At 50.1% G+C, this 20,012-nt stretch overlaps 2 protein-coding genes across 2 annotated transcripts in view; one reads left to right on the top strand and one right to left on the bottom strand.

Moving 5' to 3' along the window:
• TG (thyroglobulin) overlaps positions 1 to 20,012 on the bottom strand; it is a 242,927-nt gene that overhangs the window by 29,345 nt on the left and 193,570 nt on the right. Inside the window, exons 40-41 of the mRNA XM_070481642.1 lie at positions 9,745 to 9,909; positions 8,574 to 8,741 (exon numbers count right to left, since the gene is read on the bottom strand). Of these exons, the coding sequence (XP_070337743.1) occupies positions 8,574 to 8,741; positions 9,745 to 9,909 (333 nt within the window). The remainder of the gene's footprint in view (positions 1 to 8,573; positions 8,742 to 9,744; positions 9,910 to 20,012) is intronic.
• Positions 2,615 to 20,012, top strand: part of SLA (Src like adaptor) — a 63,714-nt gene continuing 46,316 nt past the window's right edge. Inside the window, exon 1 of the mRNA XM_044781179.2 lies at positions 2,615 to 2,639. Within this exon, the coding sequence (XP_044637114.1) occupies positions 2,629 to 2,639 (11 nt within the window). The 5' untranslated portion in view covers positions 2,615 to 2,628. The remainder of the gene's footprint in view (positions 2,640 to 20,012) is intronic.

Raw genomic sequence — 20,012 nt, 5'->3', positions numbered from 1 at the left:
GGATGAATGAATGAATGCCCCCAGAATCCTCCGGAGCCCTCAGGTAGTTGGAGACAAACATGCACTTGTTCATTCAATGGGATAAATTAAAGACCTGCTGTCGGCCAGCTACTGAGGCTTGAAAATGAACCTGGCACAGATCTTGCCATGGAACAGAGCCTGGCAAAGTCGGAGAGGCAACGCATCGACGAGCAAACCGCCTGTGAAGCTGGTTGAGGGTTTGTGTCCAGTGGAGAAGGTGGGGGGGTGCAAAGATGGGGCATTTTGGAAGCACGGTGACCACCTTCTCTCCCTGTCTCCCCTCGGCCTGCTCTGATGGGCCTTCCCTTCCCCTCACTCCACTGAAAGGGCCCTTATCTCCCAGGACTTACATCCCGTGAGGTCCCGTGGCCCGATCTCTGCCCTCATCTCACACCACTTTCAATGACTCAACACTTGACCTCTGCTTCCTTTCAGAAACACATTTTTTTTTTTGGCTTTGGTGACGTCAAATTTTCCTGTTTTTTTTCCAAATCTATGTCGACAGCTCTGACCTTTCTCCTGAACTCCCAACTCATAGACCCAACTGCCAACCCAAGATCTATCCCTCGTCTGGTCATTTCTCACTGTTATCACAAGCAGGACCCTCACTTAACTTAGTAGCTTGCTCCCTGGCCCTCAAGAGAGGACAAGCTGGTCTCTCCTTCCTTGTTAGTGCTCCATAGTTAACTGTCCAGAGAGCTGCCAGAATGCTCTTTTATCAAATATAATATAATCACTTCCTAGCTTAAAACATGCCAATAACTGCCCAGTGCAAGTAAAATCAAATCCCTTTTCTGATGGCCTATGAGATCACATTTAACACGTCCACCTTCCTCTCCTCCACTCCCTCCATGATCCACTGGGTTGCCTAGCACGCTGGCTGTCCACGTCTCCCACACAAGCCCTGCCTCAGGGCCTTTGCACTGCTCTTCACTCAGCTCCCCCCAGAGCCAGCCCCTTCTCATCCTTCAGGTGTCAGTCCAGAAGTCGCCTCCTTGCTGAAGCGCTTCGCCCATGGAACCACTTCCTCTCCCACTACCGTTTTCATGTTCTTCAGAATACGTTTCAAGATCTGAAATTCTCAATTTCTTACACATGATTGTTTGCATCCTTCCCCTAGAACATAAACTCCACAAGTCAGGAGTTTTACCCGTTTTGGTTACAACTCTCCCCAGAGCCTAAAGAAGAGCCCCTGGGTCAGTACACACGGAATGCACCCATGAATGAACATGGGGTGGCTCCCGCCTCGGCCCCTTAGTGGGGATGTTAAGGGACGAGGGACCAACTTCTCCCTCAGGCTCAGCAGCCCCAGGGCCCACCATAACTTTAGGGGCCCCCGAAAATATTTTCCTTTGAATTTCTTTTCAAATCAGGAGAAAATAAATAAACAATAATGAACACGTAATAACGACTCTAGCCTGGCTTACATTCATCTTTCACCAGGGCTGTAAATCGTAAACATAATTTAGCAAAGAGTAAATATAATTACTGCATTTACCGATGCAGTAAAAAGTAAATGTAATTATTTATTTTATTGAGGTCACATTGGTTGAGAACACCGTATAAATTTCAGGTGCACGTCATTCTGCTCTGATTTCTGCATAGACTACATCGTGTTCACGCCCTGAAGACTAATTACGACCCACTATTTTGGGGGGACAAGTCAACCCCGCTGACCCCCAGCTTTCTCCATACTGAGAATGATAATGCCACCTGGCAGGGCCATGGGGACGATTAGCTGAGGTGACGTGTGGCAGCGTAGCCTCTGAGGGCCCAGGAGTCACAGAGCTTGCATGGAGGGGGACTGTGCTGGGCAGGCTGGAGCAGGGGGACCTGAGCGTGTTCCCCAGGTGTTAGGAGCGTCTGCCTGGCTTGGAAGTCCTCTCGTAACACAGAAGCCGGGCCAGGTGGGTCTCCCGCTGCCCGTTTGAGGAGTAAAGAGAAACGGCAGCTCAGACTGGTTAAGTAACCTGTCTGAATTGCGTAGCTGGAGCCAGGAATTAAGACCCATTTTTCTGACTGCAGATCGTGGGCTCCGCACAGGTCCAGACCCTAACACCCACCTGCCCCTGAGTGCCTGGGATGCGGTACACAGCATCTCTTTTCAGGAAATCATGTGCGCTCGCTGGGGCTCCTGCATGCTCCTCTGCTGGAATCTGTCACCAAAGGCTCGATTTTCCTGTGCTGGGGCTCGTGCCAGAAACTCAGGCTGCCAGGTGCTGCTTTCCAACTCTCAGACGGGCTGCCCTCCCCTCCCGCTCCCCACAGGGCCCCCACTCCACCTGCTCCTGGACGAGGCCAGCTCGCGGCCAAGCTCAGGGGCACCACGGCGGCTCCTGATTTTTCTCGCCTTCCTTGGAGGTGCTTGGGCTTGGAGGGGAAGGCAGAACATGCATCTTGGAACAAATCTGCTCTTGATCATGCAAATGAATGCCCAGCTAATGCAGGCAGACTGTCAATTTCACCAGTTACGATGAGAGAGAGAGAAAAGGGGGAAAAAATCCCCACAGCGGCGACTGATGAAGAATTTCAACCGAAAGCTGCTACTTCAGAAAATAAGATCACTCTCCGTGAACGGAGCCTTTCCAGGCATCGCAGGCGGCCCTGATGTTCCATGGGTAGGTGGCTAACTTGGCAGGTGGTCATTAGGACTCCGTGGGCGGCCCATTGCTGGCCTGGGGGGTGCGGGGGCTGAGGGTCTTCACACGGATTTGAAGGAAGCCCTACGCACCCACGCTCTTCAGTCTGTGGGAATTTGGCAGGTCTCTGCGGAGGTGACGGGTGGGTCCAGGGGGCTGCACTGGGGCGGGGGGAGCTCCTGCCCCTCCTGTGACTTCCCCTGGGAAGCTGGACGGTGTGTGTTTGTGTCTTGGGCTCCAGATGGTAGTGATGCAGGATTGGCACGAGGAGAAAGTATGTGTGTGCATCTGCCATGATTTGGAAAAATTGGTCTCAGGTGGGGCGAGGTGATTCTGTGATTGTCATTCCTTTGTATTACTGCTTTCTCTGGATAATTCTCTGGATCAGGGAAAATAGCTTTGGACACTAATCATAATACTAAAGTTAAAGAATTATGTGAAAAACTGATATTTATTGAGCACATACTATTTGCCAGACGCTTGTGCATACCTGAATCCTCTCAACATCTTAATGAGAATATTTACTGATAACCTCTCAGTTTTACAGATGGGTAAACTGAGGCTGAGTCTCTGGGGAATTCGAATGCTCTTGATTACAATACAAGGACACACAGGACACTCTCCCTGCTCTGTTGACAGATGGCTAGGGGAACGGGGTCCTCGTTAGTTCCTTCATGATGTGTCACTCCTGCTGGCAGGGCCACCGTGGGTCCAGTGACCCCTCTCCCCAGCTGTCCTCTGAGGTCCTGCAGAGGGATGTCCATCTCTCCACATAGTATGTGTTAAACTGTATTTTGGTTATTTACTTTTACTCATTTTCTCTCTCTTCCCTGACTGTGAGCTCCTTGAGGGCAGGACCTTAATTTGTATTTATGCCCCAAACACCCAGCATGGCATCTGGCACACAGCCAGTGACCTCGTTAAGTGTTGCATGACTAAACAAACAGGTCTTGGTGTCAGAAAAACATGCCTGATACCCTGTTCTAGGCTCAGAAATAAAAAAGAAACTTCAAGACTGTGTCTAGAGAGCAGCTGGTAGCCTGGTTTCCACTTGTGTGTCCACACCACTCCACTGCAGTTCTGGGTTGGGCAGGATTCTGAGGATTCCTCTGGGCTAGGATCGTGTCTGGTAGAGCTTAGGTGGTGCTAGTGCATTTACCGTCCCTGTTCTGGAGTTTCGCACACACGGGGCTGTGGGCAAAGCACTCCATTTGGAGCCAGAAGACCTGCAGGGGACACCTGGCTTTGCAAATGACCAGTTAGATGACCTTGGGGCAATCTCTGGAAGCCTGTTTCTTCCTCATACAATGGTGTCAAATACCAGTTCATGGGTATCTACCTGACAGTGTCATGGGTGAGATAACGTAAGCATGTGGGTGGGACTGCAAAGCCCTTTGACATAGTGGCCCTCATCCTAGCTCTGTTCATGGACATCTGAGTACCCGGCACACTTGGTGGTGGGCAGTGAGCTCTTGGAGGGCAGGCCTGGCTTTTCCTAGAGTGCTGTTAACAGAAAGAGGGTGCCTTTGGAGTCAGGCTGACCTGGATTTGAATGCTGCCTTCTCTCTGACTGGCTTCCATCTGACAATAGTTCCATCTGACAATAGTGACAATAATTCCTGCTTGTTTGGGGTTTGGGGATGCATTATTTCATTGAAGACTCCTAGGTTAGAGCGTGACATGTGGTCAGTTCTGCATAATGTCATTCTTTCAATCTAACAGAGATTCATTGAGCACTTCCTGTGTACCAGATACTTCCCTGGGCACCAGAGATAAAGCAGACAGTAACATTGATAAAGGCTCCGTGCTCACGGGGCTCACATCCTAGTTGAGGAAGACGTACAATAGACAAATAAGGAATATGTCGAGGGGTGTAAGTGCTGAGGTTGGGGAGCAGGATTAGGGAGGAGGAAATGCTGGGGATATGGCTGCCCTTCCCATCAGAGTGGTCAAGGAAGTCCTCTCTGAAGAAGCAGACTTTGAAGGAAGTAAGGCAGTGAGTTATCTGGGGAAGAACATTCTAGAAGAGGAAACAGCAAGTGCCAAGACCCTAAGGTGGGAGTGTGCTGGGCATATTTGAAGAACATCAAAGGGACCAGTTGGACTAAAACACAGGAAGCAAGGTGGGGGAGGGCAGCAAGAAGTGAGGTCAGAGAGCAAATAGGGGCCACGTTGGGGAGTGGTCATTGTAAGGACTGTGGCTTTCCCTCTGTGTGAGCCGAGGCCACTGAAGACCGTGAGAAGAAGAGTGTCACGATCTGACTTATATTGTAAAGGGATGGCTCTGGCCACGGGTCTCCCGGATCACAGGGGGAAAGGCAGAAGTAGGGAGATAGTTGGGGGCCATTAGAAAAACCCTGGAGAAGGATGATGGCCTGCATCAGAGCGATGGCAGAGGAGGTGGGGTGAGGTGGCTGGATTCTAGACACATTTTGAAGATAGAGCCAACTGGATTCGCTGATGGAATGCTGGTCGTATGAGAGACAGCAGAGTCCAAAATGACTTTTGGTTTGGAGCTTGAGCATGCAGAAGCATGAGCTGCTGTTCATTCAGTTCATGAGATGGCGAGGACAGCAAGAGAACGTGCTAGTTGCGGGTGGGGCGTAGGTGGAATCCGCAGTTGATTTTGGATGTGTTAAGAGTGAGAAGCTATGAGACATCTAAGTGAAGAGGTCAAACAGATCGTGGGCTAAACCAGTCTATAGAGTTCAAGGGCAAAGTCCAAGCAGGAGGTGTAAAGTCGGGCACATCTAGGGGATATCACATGTAATGGCAATGAAAGTGTGGAGCGGGCTTTCAATCCACCTGTTACTACATCCCTCTTCCTCTCAACTCTCCTCATCCGTCAGCATCCAGATGGGCTCCCAGCAGGATGCAGTCTCGCAGGAACTACTCCCTGGCATACTAGGACGTGTTCACATGAGAGTGAGCGGAGGAGGGAAGTAAGAAAGCAAAGGTCTAACCAAGGATAAACGCACTGAGGGAGAGCTGCCCAGGGCTGGGTTTGGATAACAGCTGTGGAACAGGGCTGGGTGCTGCTTCACCAAGCCCTTCCAGCAGTTTCCCTACTCTGGTGCCCCGGCTTGAGGGCACATTTTCCCAGGCACGTCCTGGTGCCTGGGCTGTGAGCTCCTGTCAGCAGACACCATCTTTCTTTGCCAGTAGACCAAGGAAACATCTCCTTGAAAACCTCAGAGGGAAATTCAACGAGAGGGATGAAGATGCATTGTTGAGGAGGGATCCGGTCCTCGGGACCCAGGCTCTTGGCTGGAGGGGCTCAGAAATTCAGGACAGAGTTGGGAAACTCCCAAACACGTGGCTGGGAGAGGATCAGGACAGACCAAGGTGGCCACATGACCAGGCAACCCTCTTACAATGGACTGGCATAATCAGAAATTATAAACTCAGCCTGCCATCTGGTCAACCACAGTCCCAGATCCACCAATGGGAGCCCCCCTTCCCCAGCCCCATGGTGGCTTTTCCACTGCTAGTGGGAGGGGAATGGGAACCAGCTGCTAGGACCTGCCCCCTCCCACCTGTCCAGGATGCTCCCCAGGCTCCTGGGAGAATAAAAGTATTTCTTCCTCTCTCTAAAGTCAGAGATGGCTGGGATAAATTTTCAGCACATGGTCCAAAGAATCTGAACTGTGAGGCTATAGTCTCTTCTACACCAAGATTCTCACATCTCCCCCACAGGCTAAGCTAAATGAGGTGTTGCGTGGAAAAGGGTCCAGGGCCGATGGCCATTTCTTCCCATGATGCCCATGCTCCAGGGCATTGTCTCCAGCGTGGGGCATGTAGAGGCTGCAGTGCAAATATAAGAACATTCGTTTCTTTCTCGCACTTTAAATTTTCTTTTGATTTTATGAACCTTTTGTAACAATTCAGTATATTGGTACAGGAGTACACACACATATAATTTATACTTAAATGGCTGTGCTTACGATCTTTGAATTGACAAGGGGCTTGATCACAATAATCTGAAGACCCGCTGTTTTAGAGAAGAAAGCCCAGGGCTGGTCGTGGAGCGTGGCATCTTTTCAGTACTGCCTGAGTGTGAGTCAGGGTCAACAATCAAGTTGCAGCCTTGTGTGGGAAGGGCTGTGTTACAGATAGTGCTCGGCAGAAAAACGTAGAGATGGGTCAGGGGCAAAAGGTCTTCCTCCATGGCTGTGAGTCAACTGGCCGGAAGCTGACAGTGACTAAGGTCTACTCTACCCCCCCCCAACACACACACAGACACACACACACGCTCACAGATCACAACACTCTCTCTCTACATATACATATAGAAAGACACACAAATATATACACATATAGGTTATATATAACGCGCAAATATGCGTAGGTAGTAATATTAGTAATATCAAATCCATGATATTCTTTTTCACATTGCCACACCTCCCGACACAGCCAACATGAATTCCTTGTTATGTATCCTCCCACCCCATGATCCTTTCACAGAGAAACAAAGAAAATGATACACATTTACATATTTACAGATATACGCAGGTTGGTTGTTTTTAAAAATATGAATGCTACCTTAATTTCACTTTCCTCTCCTTTCTCATTTTTTGTTTTCCATTTAACAACATATCACAGGCATTTCTTAAGCCAGTAGAGATGTATCTATCTAATTCCTTCTTTCCATCATCTGCATAATATTTAATGGTTTGGGTGTATGTATCCTAATTGAGTCAACCATCCCCCTGTTAATGGACATTTGAGTTGCTTCCAACGTTTTCCACAATAACTGATGCTGTGATAAATACTGTTGTACACATACCACGTCAAGGCGGTGCTTTTAGTGCTGTAAGATAGATTTCCCTAGATGAGAGATATTACCCCAGGGAACAGGATAATCCAAGGGAATGCAGCGTCCCGTCAGGTTGCGTGAATGATTTTTTTTTAAATTCCAGTTACGCTGCCTTATATTCAATAGAGCAAGACAGAGGCCTATGTTGAGTGTGTGTGTGTCCTCTCGCTGTGCTTCATGCGCTGGGGCCACCATCCCAGGTTTGACAATCTAAAGGGCCTGTCAAGAGCAGCTTAACAAGGAGAGGAGGGCAGGCCAGAGGATAGTGTGCTTGGCCCCTTCCAGGGTGAGCCGCATCCTTGCAGGGGCCATGGCCTCTGGTCAGAGCAGGAATGTGTGTTCAGGCAGATAAAAGACCTCACAACTTCCTCCCACTTTGCTGTGTCTCCAAAAAGCCACAGGAAGCTGCTTTTCCAGGTGTGTGGTATACACTTTCCGGGGTAAGAAATCCAGCTGGAAGGCTGGGGTTTGGGTTTTCCTGCCAGGACTGTGAGACGGTGCCCCTTCATCTCATCCCTTCATCACCCGCCTCTCCTTCTCCCCATCCTCAGTGGGACAAGCACCCTTCATGGTGCAGGGGTATCCACGCCCTGGAACCCTGAACTTACAGAGCTCCCCAGTCAGCTTCTGCTCACTGTTTCCCACGGTGATTCATCCACAGATGTAATATGTGGATGTGGATGCATCTGTGTTGCTCACAACTCTGCAAGTGTCTTATTTCTGAACCCCATCCCCCATTACCACCTCCAAACTCCTTATAGAGCCTTTGCACATAGTAATTTTTCAATGATTCTTTTCTACATTGTTTTTTTTCCTTTTTCTCCCCAAAGCCCTCCAGTACATAGTTGTATATTCTTTGTTGTGGGTCCTTCTAGTTGTGGCATGTGGGATGCTGCCTCAGCGTGGTTTGATGAGCAGTGCCATGTCCGCGCCCAGGATTCCAACCAACGAAACACTGGGCTGCCTGCAGCGGAGCGCTCGAACTTAACCACTCGGCCACGGGGCCAGCCCCTCAATGATTCTTTTCTAAACAAGCAAGTGAGTCCATGACTCTTGCACAGCCAATAGGGGACCTGTGGGGCCTCCGCACTGCCTACCTTCACGGCCTTTGCTCTGTTGATGAGCCCGTCGTCCTGAGAACTCCCGATGAGCAGATCGACCTTCGCCCGCGGAAACCTCTGCAGTGCCCTGGCTGGAGCCTCTCGGAGGTACTGGCCATCGACCACAGGTCCCCAGTAGTGGAACGGGCCGCTCACGGCCAGGAGCTGCATTGGGTGCAAAGGGAGGCCATTCTGTGTATGGATTTTATCTTTCTGTTTTTTCATGGTTCTAGAATAATCAGTTGCATTACATTACTTAACAAGGTGTTCACCATAATGAACACTGATGCTGTTTATCCATCTGGGGCTCTAATGGGAAATCAGAGTAAAATGACTGGAATGAGCAGGCAGGACACCAGGCGGTAGCGCCAGGGGTTGGAAGGTGAGTCTCGCTCTGAGCAAGGGAGCTTCCCAGAGCCTCTGTCGAGGTGACACGGAGGAATGGGTTAGCCTGAGCCTGTAGGTGTGTGAATAAGGCAGGAGGAGACACTGATCAAGGAGGGGCTGATGGCCAAAGGCAGGATCCGGCAGGGAAATTCACCAGCTTTAGCGGCTACCCAATTAGCCCACATCTGGCGTCTCTGAGGATCAGACCCGCTCCAGGTCTGCGAGTCCAGGCTCACTGCTGAAGGGATCTGGCCATTGGTTCAGAGCACAACAGTTCTTTCTGCTAGTGTCCCCTTCATTAATGTCAGGGCCAGCCAGAGACTGTGGGCTATGAGCAGGCTCTTTGCAGGCTGGAAAAGGGAGCACACAGCCGTCCTATCTAAGCGTGCATGGTGGCCCAAATCCATTGCAGTCACGACCATAATGCTCAATACGTGTGGCTGTGACCTGACAGAGTGCCAACACAGTCCTGGCACAGGCAAGACCTTTCCAAGTGTCACTTCACTTTATCCTGCTCCTCTGTAAGGCCCATGCCATTAGTCTCATTTTAGAGATAAAGGCTGATGTGCCCAGAGATCTGTCAACCTTCAGTGTCCATGCTTGGTCCTTCACATACTGGGCCCAAGCACGGCGCTGGCAGTCTGGGAGTGTGCCCTCCAACTCTAGCTGGCCATCAACCTACAGTGTGGCCTGGGGCAGGTCCTGTCTCCTTTCCAGGCCTGGTTTTCCATTTGTAATAGATCAGAGAACGTCCCTCCCCAACTCGCACATGAGTGCCCACCTTGGTCTGGGCGTCATTGAGGACGTTGGCGGGCTCCTGGCGGAGGCAGGATATCATTTCTTGGACGGACGAGGTGGGGCAGCCGACCTCCTTTGCGAAAGCAGCTGCCTGCTGCTGAGCCCTCTCCTGGCTGATGACCGCGGCAGGGGAGAGCGCGGAGCCGCCCTGGAAGAGAAAGCAGACTTAGGGCCGATGGTCTAGATTGTCTCCTTCCCGGGCTCAGCCCCGAGATGTCAAGGCCACATCAGGGCTCTGCATCCTTCATCCAAGCTTGCGAGTCCCAGGACCCTTCCTGTGGAAGCTCACAGGCATTTGGGAGGTCAGGACTGATCAATGTCACATCAACATGCTGGGTGACCTTGAACGAGTGTCTCCCTAGGCCTCGGCTTCCTCACCTGTGTCCAGAGGGCACTGGATGGAGTCAGCATCAGTCTTGGCTATGAACTGAAGTTGTATATTGAGACAAAGGGCTGATGGTGGTTGAACGGGAACAAGGATCAGAGCTGTCCTCTGAGAAGAGAAGTCTGCAAAAGGTGGTACCACATCCACCCCACCCTACCCCACCCCACGCCTCCTGGGGGCTCCTTAAATAGCAAGCTTCCCTGGCCAATTAAGATAAAGTTGGATTTTAAAATAGATGCTCACCTAGGAGGTGTTGGAAATGCAGCCATTGTGAAAGTACATTGTTCCAGCAGAGTCAAAGTAAGGCTCTATGAAAATGTTGGGTTGCTGGGAGCATTTCCTCCCTAAGAATGTAGGTGATGGGAACTGGGTTCCGGGGGGTCTCTTCCTGGCCCTGGAGGGTTGGTGGAATTGGATCATCTGCCCAGGTGGGAGAGGTGAGCTCAGCTGAGCGGGGTCTTAGGTAGAATCCTGGGCCCTTGTCTGGGGTCACCCCCACCCCCAGCTCAGACTCTGGCTACCTGGTACGGAATCACGGGGGACACAGCGTGGGACAGGGGTCCTCCTAGCGCCATCACTATCTCTAGTGCTCTTGCCACTCAGAGAAACGACACAGCGACCGTGGGCTGGGGACTTGGCTGGTTAACTCAGAGTTTCCCCCATTTGACCTCACTTGACCCTCATAACAGCTGTGCATGTTAGCTGCTGTTCTTGTCCCCATCTTACACATGGGAAAATAACGAAATAGGGAAATAAAGTCACTTGACCAAGGGCAAATGTCTGATAAGGGGTGGAGCCAGCCTGCGGACTCAGACAGCTGGGCTCCGGAGTCCCTCTTGCTCCAGACCCGGGGGCAGAGTGGGAGGTTCTGGTCCCGTGGCAACTTCTGTAACAAGGGGCAGCCGGGCAGGGAGGAGGGCTGACTGCCCAGAGGCTTCCACCCGCCAGGTGCTCACCCGCCAGGAACCTTGTCTGCTTTGTCTCACGTAACCTCCAAAATGACGAGATGAGGTAGGTACGCCTCTGCCCCATTTTGCAGACAAATGAACTAAGGCTCCAGAAGGAAAGGGAAAACTCTCATTTATTAAGTATCTAATGTGTACCGGGAACCAGGAGCTTGGCCACGCCAAACAACACTACTGATAGTTAATTTATTGAGTATTTGCTAAGTTTCGGGCACAGCTGTAAGTACTTCACATACATTAACTCATTAAACCCTCTCCACAACCCTGAGAGGTAAGTGTTATTTACCCCCTTATCTTAGAGAGAAGGAAACTAAGGCACAGGAAGGTTCAGCATCTTGCCTAGTCTCACACGGCTGGGGAGTGGCCGAGCCAGGACTCCAGTCCAAGCAGCCCACTCTGGGCCATGCGCTCAACCCCCAACTGACACTATGTACGTTGTTACAACCAGAACAACATGGCGCGTCGTGAGCTGAACTGTGCTGTCTTACTCCAATATGAAGAGACCAAGGATCTGGCTGACTCCATGGAATACGTTTGCATTCTATACTCTACCCTGAGCTAAAAATGCAGAAAAGGCAGAGCTCAGTTTCCTCATGCAGGAAATGGGTATATCAGAGGATGCTGCTCTCACTGGGTCTTTGAGAGGATGGTTGAAGTAAGGCAGAGGAGAGCATTCTGGAACTGTAAAGTGAGGTGCCTGTGCTCACCTGAGCCATTGGTGTTGTTACCCACTGGGTACAAGACAACAGAGAGATGCCCAGAGGCGAGGAGACCCATCCTCCTGAGGGCCCAGCTGGACAGATTTCCTAGAGCAAGGGAGCACACTCCAGCCCTGTCTCTGGAAGGTTCCAGGGGTCTTTGTGCCTCCGAGTCAGGACTGAAGGGTCCTGGACAAACACAGGTGTTGCCATGAGAAGGGGCCGTCCTGCAGGCCAGACTGAGAGCTGAGGGCAGCTCTGGTGGAGCAGAGACCCAAAGGGCCGGGAGAGGGCCCAGGGCCCAGGACTGGTCCTGTCCACAGGAGGGTCAAAGCTCCACATCTCAGACGCTAAATGCAGTCAGAGGCAGCCCCCAGACCTGGCTTCCACCTCCACACGATGACCCACATGTTACCCAACACCTTTTCCTCCTGGGTAACGTGGACACAGTGGTATCAACTCCACGTGGTTCCTCAGGAGGTGAGATGCCTAACAACACGAGAGCTAATCTTGATAGAGTGTTCTCCACGCGCCAGGCACGATGGAGGGTTTTCTGTGTGGTCTCAGCATTTTACAGATACCAGTTTAAGCCTCACAAGCATTCCACGAGGCAGATGATATTATGATCCCATTTTATAGATGAGGGGGTTAAGGCACAGAGAGGTGAATGACTTGCTTAAGATCACAGAGCCAGTCAGAGGCAGAACTGGGATCTGAATGCAGGTCCCTAGGAAGGCATTCTGCATGTTCACCTGACGGGTTCTTGATGAAAGGTGGCGACACTGTTATCACTATTTAGTTGTCAGGACCATGTGGGGACCTGTGGCCAGAGTCAGAGGTGAGGCCGGACAGTCGGAAGCTAAGCCGAGGGAGAGGAAAGCATGGAGGGTGTGGATGCTGAGAGCCGCCCTGTGTCCTGGTGCCCGGGAGCCCTTCCCGAGAGCTCCGAGCTGCTCACAGCAGGGCTGGCTGCCTAGTCTACAGACTCAGGACAGGGACGGGCAGGTACATTGGTTTTCTGTCCTCAACCCACTTAGATAAGCTCAGAATCTCCCGCAATCAGCTGGGTTGGCTGCAAAACGCACAAAGCAATGAAATTAAAATAGCCAGCCTGCCCCAGGCCAGGGATGCAGCGAGGCTGACAACGGACAGGGTCAAGATGATTTAGCCCTAGGGTGGGGTCCCTGTGCCCACGGGTTTATCTTTCCAACCATGAGGGGGCCAGTTTCCTGAGAACCACTGGATGTGCTTGTCTTAAGAGAAAACACACACACACACACACACCTGCTAAAGGTATTTGAGGTCAAAGCCCCGTGTTCTCAATCGTAAACTGAGCAGACAAACTGCAGGATGCTGAGGTGGGGCCGCTGAGCTGCCTCTGCCCGCAGGTGGGCCGTGAGGACATGTGGATTTCAGGATGGGGCCCTCTAATGTTTTCAACATCATCTTCGGCTATAAAAAGCCAGAGCTCCTGATATGGCGAGGAAGTGGTTAAAGGCGTGGGTTACGCTGAGATAGCAAGATGGCTCAGAGAACTTTCCTCTCTCTCAGTGTTTTGTTTTAATCGATCTTTCTGAAGGAAACCTCTTTCTTTATGGAAAATCAGTGGTTGAACAAGACAACGGCCGGTTCAGTCCTCACTTTAAAGCACTTGGTCAGAGACTAAGAACTGGGGGACTGGAGGAGGGGGGGATGCTGTGCAGAGTCATGCAAGGGGCTGGGGCTTTGTGGGCAGAACCATGTACACTGCCCATCCCTGTCTTGAATCTGTAGACCAGGCTGCCAGTCCTGTCTGAACCTGGCAGAAGGAGTGGGTTCAAACTCCAGCTGATGTTACTTGCTGACGAGGTGACCTTGGCAAATCATTGACACCAGGGGCCTCGATTTCCTCATCTGTGAATGGGCATGAAAAACCATACTTCACAGGACATCATAAAGATGCCCAGGAGAAGATGGCAGCTGTCCCCTGCACAGGGCGTGGTGTCGTTCGTGTTGCTGTTAGCCTGGTGGAGGCTCACAGGCCCCCTGCAGGGCTTGGAGGCAGAGTGTCTTCAGGCTGCCCTGTCACGCCAGCAGTCCCTCGGCCCGGATCCGTGCTTTATCTAAGTCTGACCTAGCTATTCAATGGCTATGAGTTTCCGCTGGTTGTTTTTAACTTTAAAAATAGTGCAGGGCAAAACCACAATTGCTTACCACTGCCTTTTCTCCCTGGAGCCTCTGAACTTTGTAAGGTGACTTGACCTCGGTCAGCCACTACGGTCACCTCGGAGCCAGGACCTGCCCCTGTCCAAGAACACGTATAGACACACACAGTCACAGACAGAAGGACACTCACAATACAGTCACACACAGATGCACTCACACCCACGTACTCACACAGAAACATACACGCCAAGACATACAATACAGCCACACATACTCAGAAATACACGCAGACACACACACACAAACATACATTCACACAAAGACACACACACACACACAGACTCACACAGACACACACCCTCAGAAAAACACATAGACAGAAACACACTCACACAGGGACACAGACAGAAAGACACACCCACCCACACAGATATACAACAATACACACACATACACACTAGACTATTTCTTCTTGAAATAGACACCACTTACAGGCCTTCCACGAAGTCACCGACCAGAAAAGCAACAAGGAGGGGCTAGTTTCTGTGACAAACATGGCTGTCCCAGGAGGCCCAGTGGCCCTTTCTTAGAGGGGTCAGTGAGTCCGAGGAGGTGGCTCTGGGTGGAAAGGGAGCCCTCCAGGAGGTGCCTGCTCTGTCTCTTCTCCTTCCTAGCACCCCTCACACTCCTCTGCCCCTCCCTCTCCCAGGGATTCCTCAACTGTGGGGAGGACGGGGTCAATGAGTTACCTCCTGGAGAAACAGGGGATGATGGGATGCTCAGTGCCTGCCCAGGGCACTGCCTGGGAATCAAGGAGCTAATTCATGCAGAGCCCTTGCAACAGGGCCCTGCATAGACATAACTGATGTAATAGATGTAATAATGACGGCAATAACTGATATTTAAGTAGCACTCTAGGAGGGCTGCGCTTGTAAAAGCTCATTTATATCCCAGAAGAACCCTACGAGGTGGGTACCAGTATCATCTCAAGCCCCGGGCAGAGATGGGTTCATTTGCCCCAAGTCTCCCAGCTGGGGAGAGGCGGACCTGGGATTTGAACCCAGGCAGTGGGCTCCTCATCTCCATGTTCTAACCACTGTGGTCATCGGTCCCTTTCTGTCCCTGTGTGAATGGGAGGCCAAAGCAAAGTGAAAAGCTCATGGCTCTGGGTCTGGGCAGACCAGGGCTTCCATTCCACGTCTGCCGGTTGCCATCTTGCCACTCCCTTCATCTTTCCAAACTTCTAGTTCCTGATCTGTAAAATGGGGACATTCGGGTGAAGATTCACAGAGCTGATGTGCAGACTAACCGGGATAACGGACGTAAATTACCTAACACATAATTAGCACTCGATAAAGTGAGCTGTAGTTATCATTAATGAATATTGTTACCCATATGTTTAACACCTACTATTTGACTTCTTATCATGGCATAATAAGTCACTTAATTACAAACCAAAGTGACAAACAGCAAGTCCCTTGCGATCTCCATCATGGAGGCCTGCCCATGCTCACTTCCATGTCTCTACCTGCGAAGCTGCTGTGGAGCTGGCACTCCTGCGTCTCTACGGTAACGCACACTGGCCAAAGGACTTTCCTGCCCACTATCCTGATTCAGTTCTCGCCATACACAGGGAGGTTCGGATTAGGTAAGAAGGACGGTCTGTTTTTAGGGAGGAATTCTCTGCCACACAGAACCTGAATCCAGGTGTTGCAACTGCAAACTCAGTTCTTCTCTCCATGATTTCTCATTGGGAGAAATCAGATGTGCGACCCCAAACCCTGACCAGACCATTGGGCCTCTAGGAACTTAATCCTCTCTAGCTGGTTCACTGACTGGACTGAAAGGTATTACCCAAGAGTTATCAACCTGATATTTAATTTAAGGATTGGCGTGGGAGGCTTGGCACCAGATGCAAGAAGTTTTATTTTATTCCAGGCAAAGGGAGTCACAAAGAAATGTGAGTCCCAAGCCTGAGTGAGGTGGATGCTTTTTGAAACTACAGACTATATCCAGCAGGACACACATGCCAGTGGCCTCAAGGCGAGGCTCTCTATCATCAAGGTCAAGAGAGAGCCAGGAGTTCTCATGATTTGAGAGTTCAGAGAAGAGAGAGATTTCTGAGCAGGAGGGAAAGCTGAACCGGAGGAAGCTGCACAGAAGAGAGAGGACCTGAGTGGACTTTGTTGGGAGTAAATGATTGGAGAAAAGGAAAGAAGGTGGATGGCCACTCCTGGGGGAGGGGGCAGGGATGGCAGGTGGGTTCAGGGGCCTGATTACCCAAAGGAGCTGTAGGGACAGGAGCTGGTCCTAAGTAACCCAGCACCCTCAGAACGGTGCCTGGAACTCAGAAGAACGTGCATTGAATGAGTGAGCCAGTGACTGTGTGAGCGAGGGCATAGAGGGATGGATAGATGGATGGATGGATGGATGGATGGATGGGTGGATGGATGGACAAGTGAGTGGATGGATGATGGATGGATGGATAGATGAGTGGATGAATGGATGGATGAATGGATGGATAGACTGATTAATTCTCCTGAGTGAAGAGAAGCATTTGCATAAATGGGTAGTGAGGAATAAAGTTGAGAGGACTTTCAACCCAGCCTAAATAAGAGGGTGGTGAACCCTTGGATACAGGAGAGCGATCCTCCAGGCAATGGGGACTCAGTAAAGGCTTCAGAGCAGGGTGTTACAGGAAGTACTTTAGGAATGTCATCGAGTCATCTGTCTTTGCGTCCTCAGTACTGAAAATGGCGCATGGTGCTCCATAGGCTCTCAGTGAACGACTGAGCATGGACATCTCCTGAAGATAAACTTCTGAGGGCAGTGGCTGGGATGGTCATTCCTTTGCCCTCAGAGCCTAGCACTGAGCTTGGTGTCTTCACTAAAGATTGGCTGAGCAGAATGGAACTGAAATGAATGGCTGGATGGTAGACTGACCAGCTGAGCGGGGATGAACAGGAGAGGGCAGCGGCTAAAGTAGGGAGCCCAGCAGAGGCTCGTATGTCTGAGGAGAAAGGGGTGAGGCATGAAGGGAAGCAGTGGGTCCCTCCACAGCCCTGCACTAGCTCCTCTGCTGGGAATAGGCCCAAACCTGGAAGGCTGTCCCCAGAATACTGTAGACTAGCTGAACTGGGGGATGCTGTTGAACAGCCAAGACCGCGCAGAGAGAAGTCTGGAAACTAAAGCAGAGATGGGCTTTTTAAAAAACTGCCATACATCCAAGTTGTTATTTAATGTTTTCTACACTGAAATCATCTTCTTGATCCCCAAATTTTTCTCTAATTTGTAGCACTTCAGTTTGGGCAAAACTTCAATCAAAGGGATGATAATTAACACAACTTTCATCTTGAAACCCTAGTCTTAGGGCAGAAGGACACTCTTCTCCCTTCTTCTTCTTCTTCGGAACCAGCAGTTCTTGCTTATACTTGGTGAAGGCCCAGGGAATTTGGAGGCGGAAAACAAAGGTGTAGCTAGCCCTTGCGAATGTCCCCTGAAGATGAGCCGAGGTGTCTCTCTTGCCTGGAAAGGTGTTAACACCAGGTCCTGGTGCGAATCCTAGCCTAGGAGAGCACGGGAAAGGTTGCCTTGAAGGAGCTCAGAGAATGTCCTCCAGCTGTTATGGAGCAGTGTGTGTGTGTGCAGAATACTGCACCGCTGGGAGCCTCAGTCCCCTCAGGGGGCACATGAAACACACCGGCCATGAGAGGAACTCAGCGCGGGGCCTGGTGCGGACCAGATGCTCCGCTGCCTTCTGTTACTTCTAGTGATCCTAGTTCTATTGGGACTACCAGGAGGACAACCGCAGTCCAGCGCTCCATGGACTGATTCTGTACTACTATTCTCTTTAAAGCTTCAAAAACAACTTCCCGCGTAGACAAGTGGAATAGTTCTTCATAAATCATGGCTGAGTGCAAGACGCCAAATTTTCATGGAAAGCAAGTAGCCAGGTCTCTCTGCGGTGCAGGGACCAGAGCAGGAGGCAAGGCTTCACATCCACGCGCTGCCTCCCTCCCCGCCGTGGGCATCTGCAGAGCCCCTCGGCCACTCCCGCTTCCATCTTTCCCGCTTTAAATAATATAACTTTTAAAGGGAAGTGCAAGAGAATGAAACATTTAGAAAGTGACTTTTAAGAGCCAAGGCAGTCATGCACATTTTCTCACGTGATCCCACAACCACCCATAAATATTATTATCCCCACTCTACAGATGGAGAAACCGAAGCCCGGAGTGGAGAAGTAATTTGTTCAAGGTCTTGGGACTGGAAGTGGCAGAGCCAGGATTATAAAGCTTGCTGTTCCCCTGCAGTGTACTACCTATGCCTGGAAACAACAGGAACAAAGCACATCCCAGACCCTTATTTCCCACTCCACTCGTGTGTGGCTGGTGGATGGTGACTCATAAACAAGGTCTTTGCAAGGGTGGCCAGGACAGCGAGAGGAAATGAGGGGAGAGTCTGGCTTCCCCCATGGAGGAGTGCCAAATGGACAGCAGTCTCCCACTATGGCTCAGAAAGACGTATTGTTATGTCCTTGTTATGTCTGCAGCCTGGAAAAGCCTCACTGAGACAAAACAGAATCAGCCTGAGTCACCGTGCTAGGCGTTTACAACTGTACCACGTTCTGCTTTATGCAGAGCTCTTGCTTACATTGGCGCATTTAAATACCCAAAACCACCCTCTGATGTAGGAAGAACCAATATTATTTAAAAAGAATCTACACTACTTATTTAATCATTCTTTTCTATATACCCCACCTCATTCCAAAAACCATTTGGGGTCTACTCAGGAAAGAGTGTCAAAGAAGTTTAGTAACCTGCTAGCACCAGTTGAAAGAGGTTAAGAACCCAGATTTCCTGACTCCAAGATGCTGTGGTTTCCCATGATGCCATGCTGCCTTGATTGATGGCAGAGGCTGTGTGACATTCACGGGCATCCTGTCCCCCACATCTTCTCTGCCATCACCTACCCCTCCACTAGGTTTTTTCATAGTCCCACTGTATCAATTCCCAGAGTCCCCTATTCACCCAAGATGAGGGAATGATGGGGGAGTTTCATTGGCTTTTTATACTTTTCAGAATATTCTTTCTCCAATGAATGTATATTAAATTTGTAATTAGAAAAACCTTAAATTAGACTTAAAAGATCAATTCTTTTGATCAGTTTCTTCAAAAAAAGAAAACTAAAATTACACACAATCCTTCTAGTCAAGGAGCATCACTGTCAAATACTATAGGCCCCCTGGTATGTTTCTTCCATTTGTGTGTGTTTGTGTGTGTGTGTGTGCATGTATGTGTATATTTAAATACCGTCATACGCTGCATGACGACATGTTGGTCAACGACGGACCGCATATACGACACTGGTCCCATAAGATTAGTACCATATAGCCTAGGTGTGTAGCAGGCTATACCATCTAGGTTTGTGTAAGTACACTCTATCATGTTCGCACAACGACGAAATCACCTAATGACGCATTTCTCAGAATGTATCCCTGTCATTAAGCGACACATGACTGTATTTATACGTAGGAAATAAGTAAGATCATACCACTTTGGGACCTGTTTTTTCACCTCACAGTCCATTGTGAATATCATTCTGTGTCGTTACCCATTCATTTACAAGCTGTTTCCGAAGCCAGCATGCAGTGGGGTCTTTAGGCTGTTGTGAGGGAGTCACAGAGAGGTTAGGAGCCCCTGCAGGCTATGAAGTGTGACACACTGGGATGCAAATCCCAGCTCTGATGGGTAGCTGGTGGATTTGGGCTCTTCATCGGTAGGAAGGAGTAGAATGATATCGATAGGTTCCCCACAGGATTGTTGTGGTGAAAAAGTGAGATGATTTTCATATAACAGTAGGGTGCCTTGCAAATTGTGAGTATTCAGCAAATGATAACTTTTATTGTTTCTAGTTTTCTGATGTTTCAGACAATACTGCAATGTACATCTTTACAGTGAAGTCTACTCACGGATCTATGATGATTTCCTTATACAAAGCATATACAGGGTTAAAGGTCTACATTTCTTTTTCTGAGACAATAAGAATGTATTGAATGAGC

This window comes from Equus asinus, chromosome 12 (genome assembly GCF_041296235.1).
Source record: "Equus asinus isolate D_3611 breed Donkey chromosome 12, EquAss-T2T_v2, whole genome shotgun sequence".
NCBI lineage: Eukaryota > Metazoa > Chordata > Mammalia > Perissodactyla > Equidae > Equus > Equus asinus.
The sequence above is the reverse complement of the archived record's forward strand: the minus strand, read 5'-3'. Positions and strand labels throughout refer to the sequence as shown.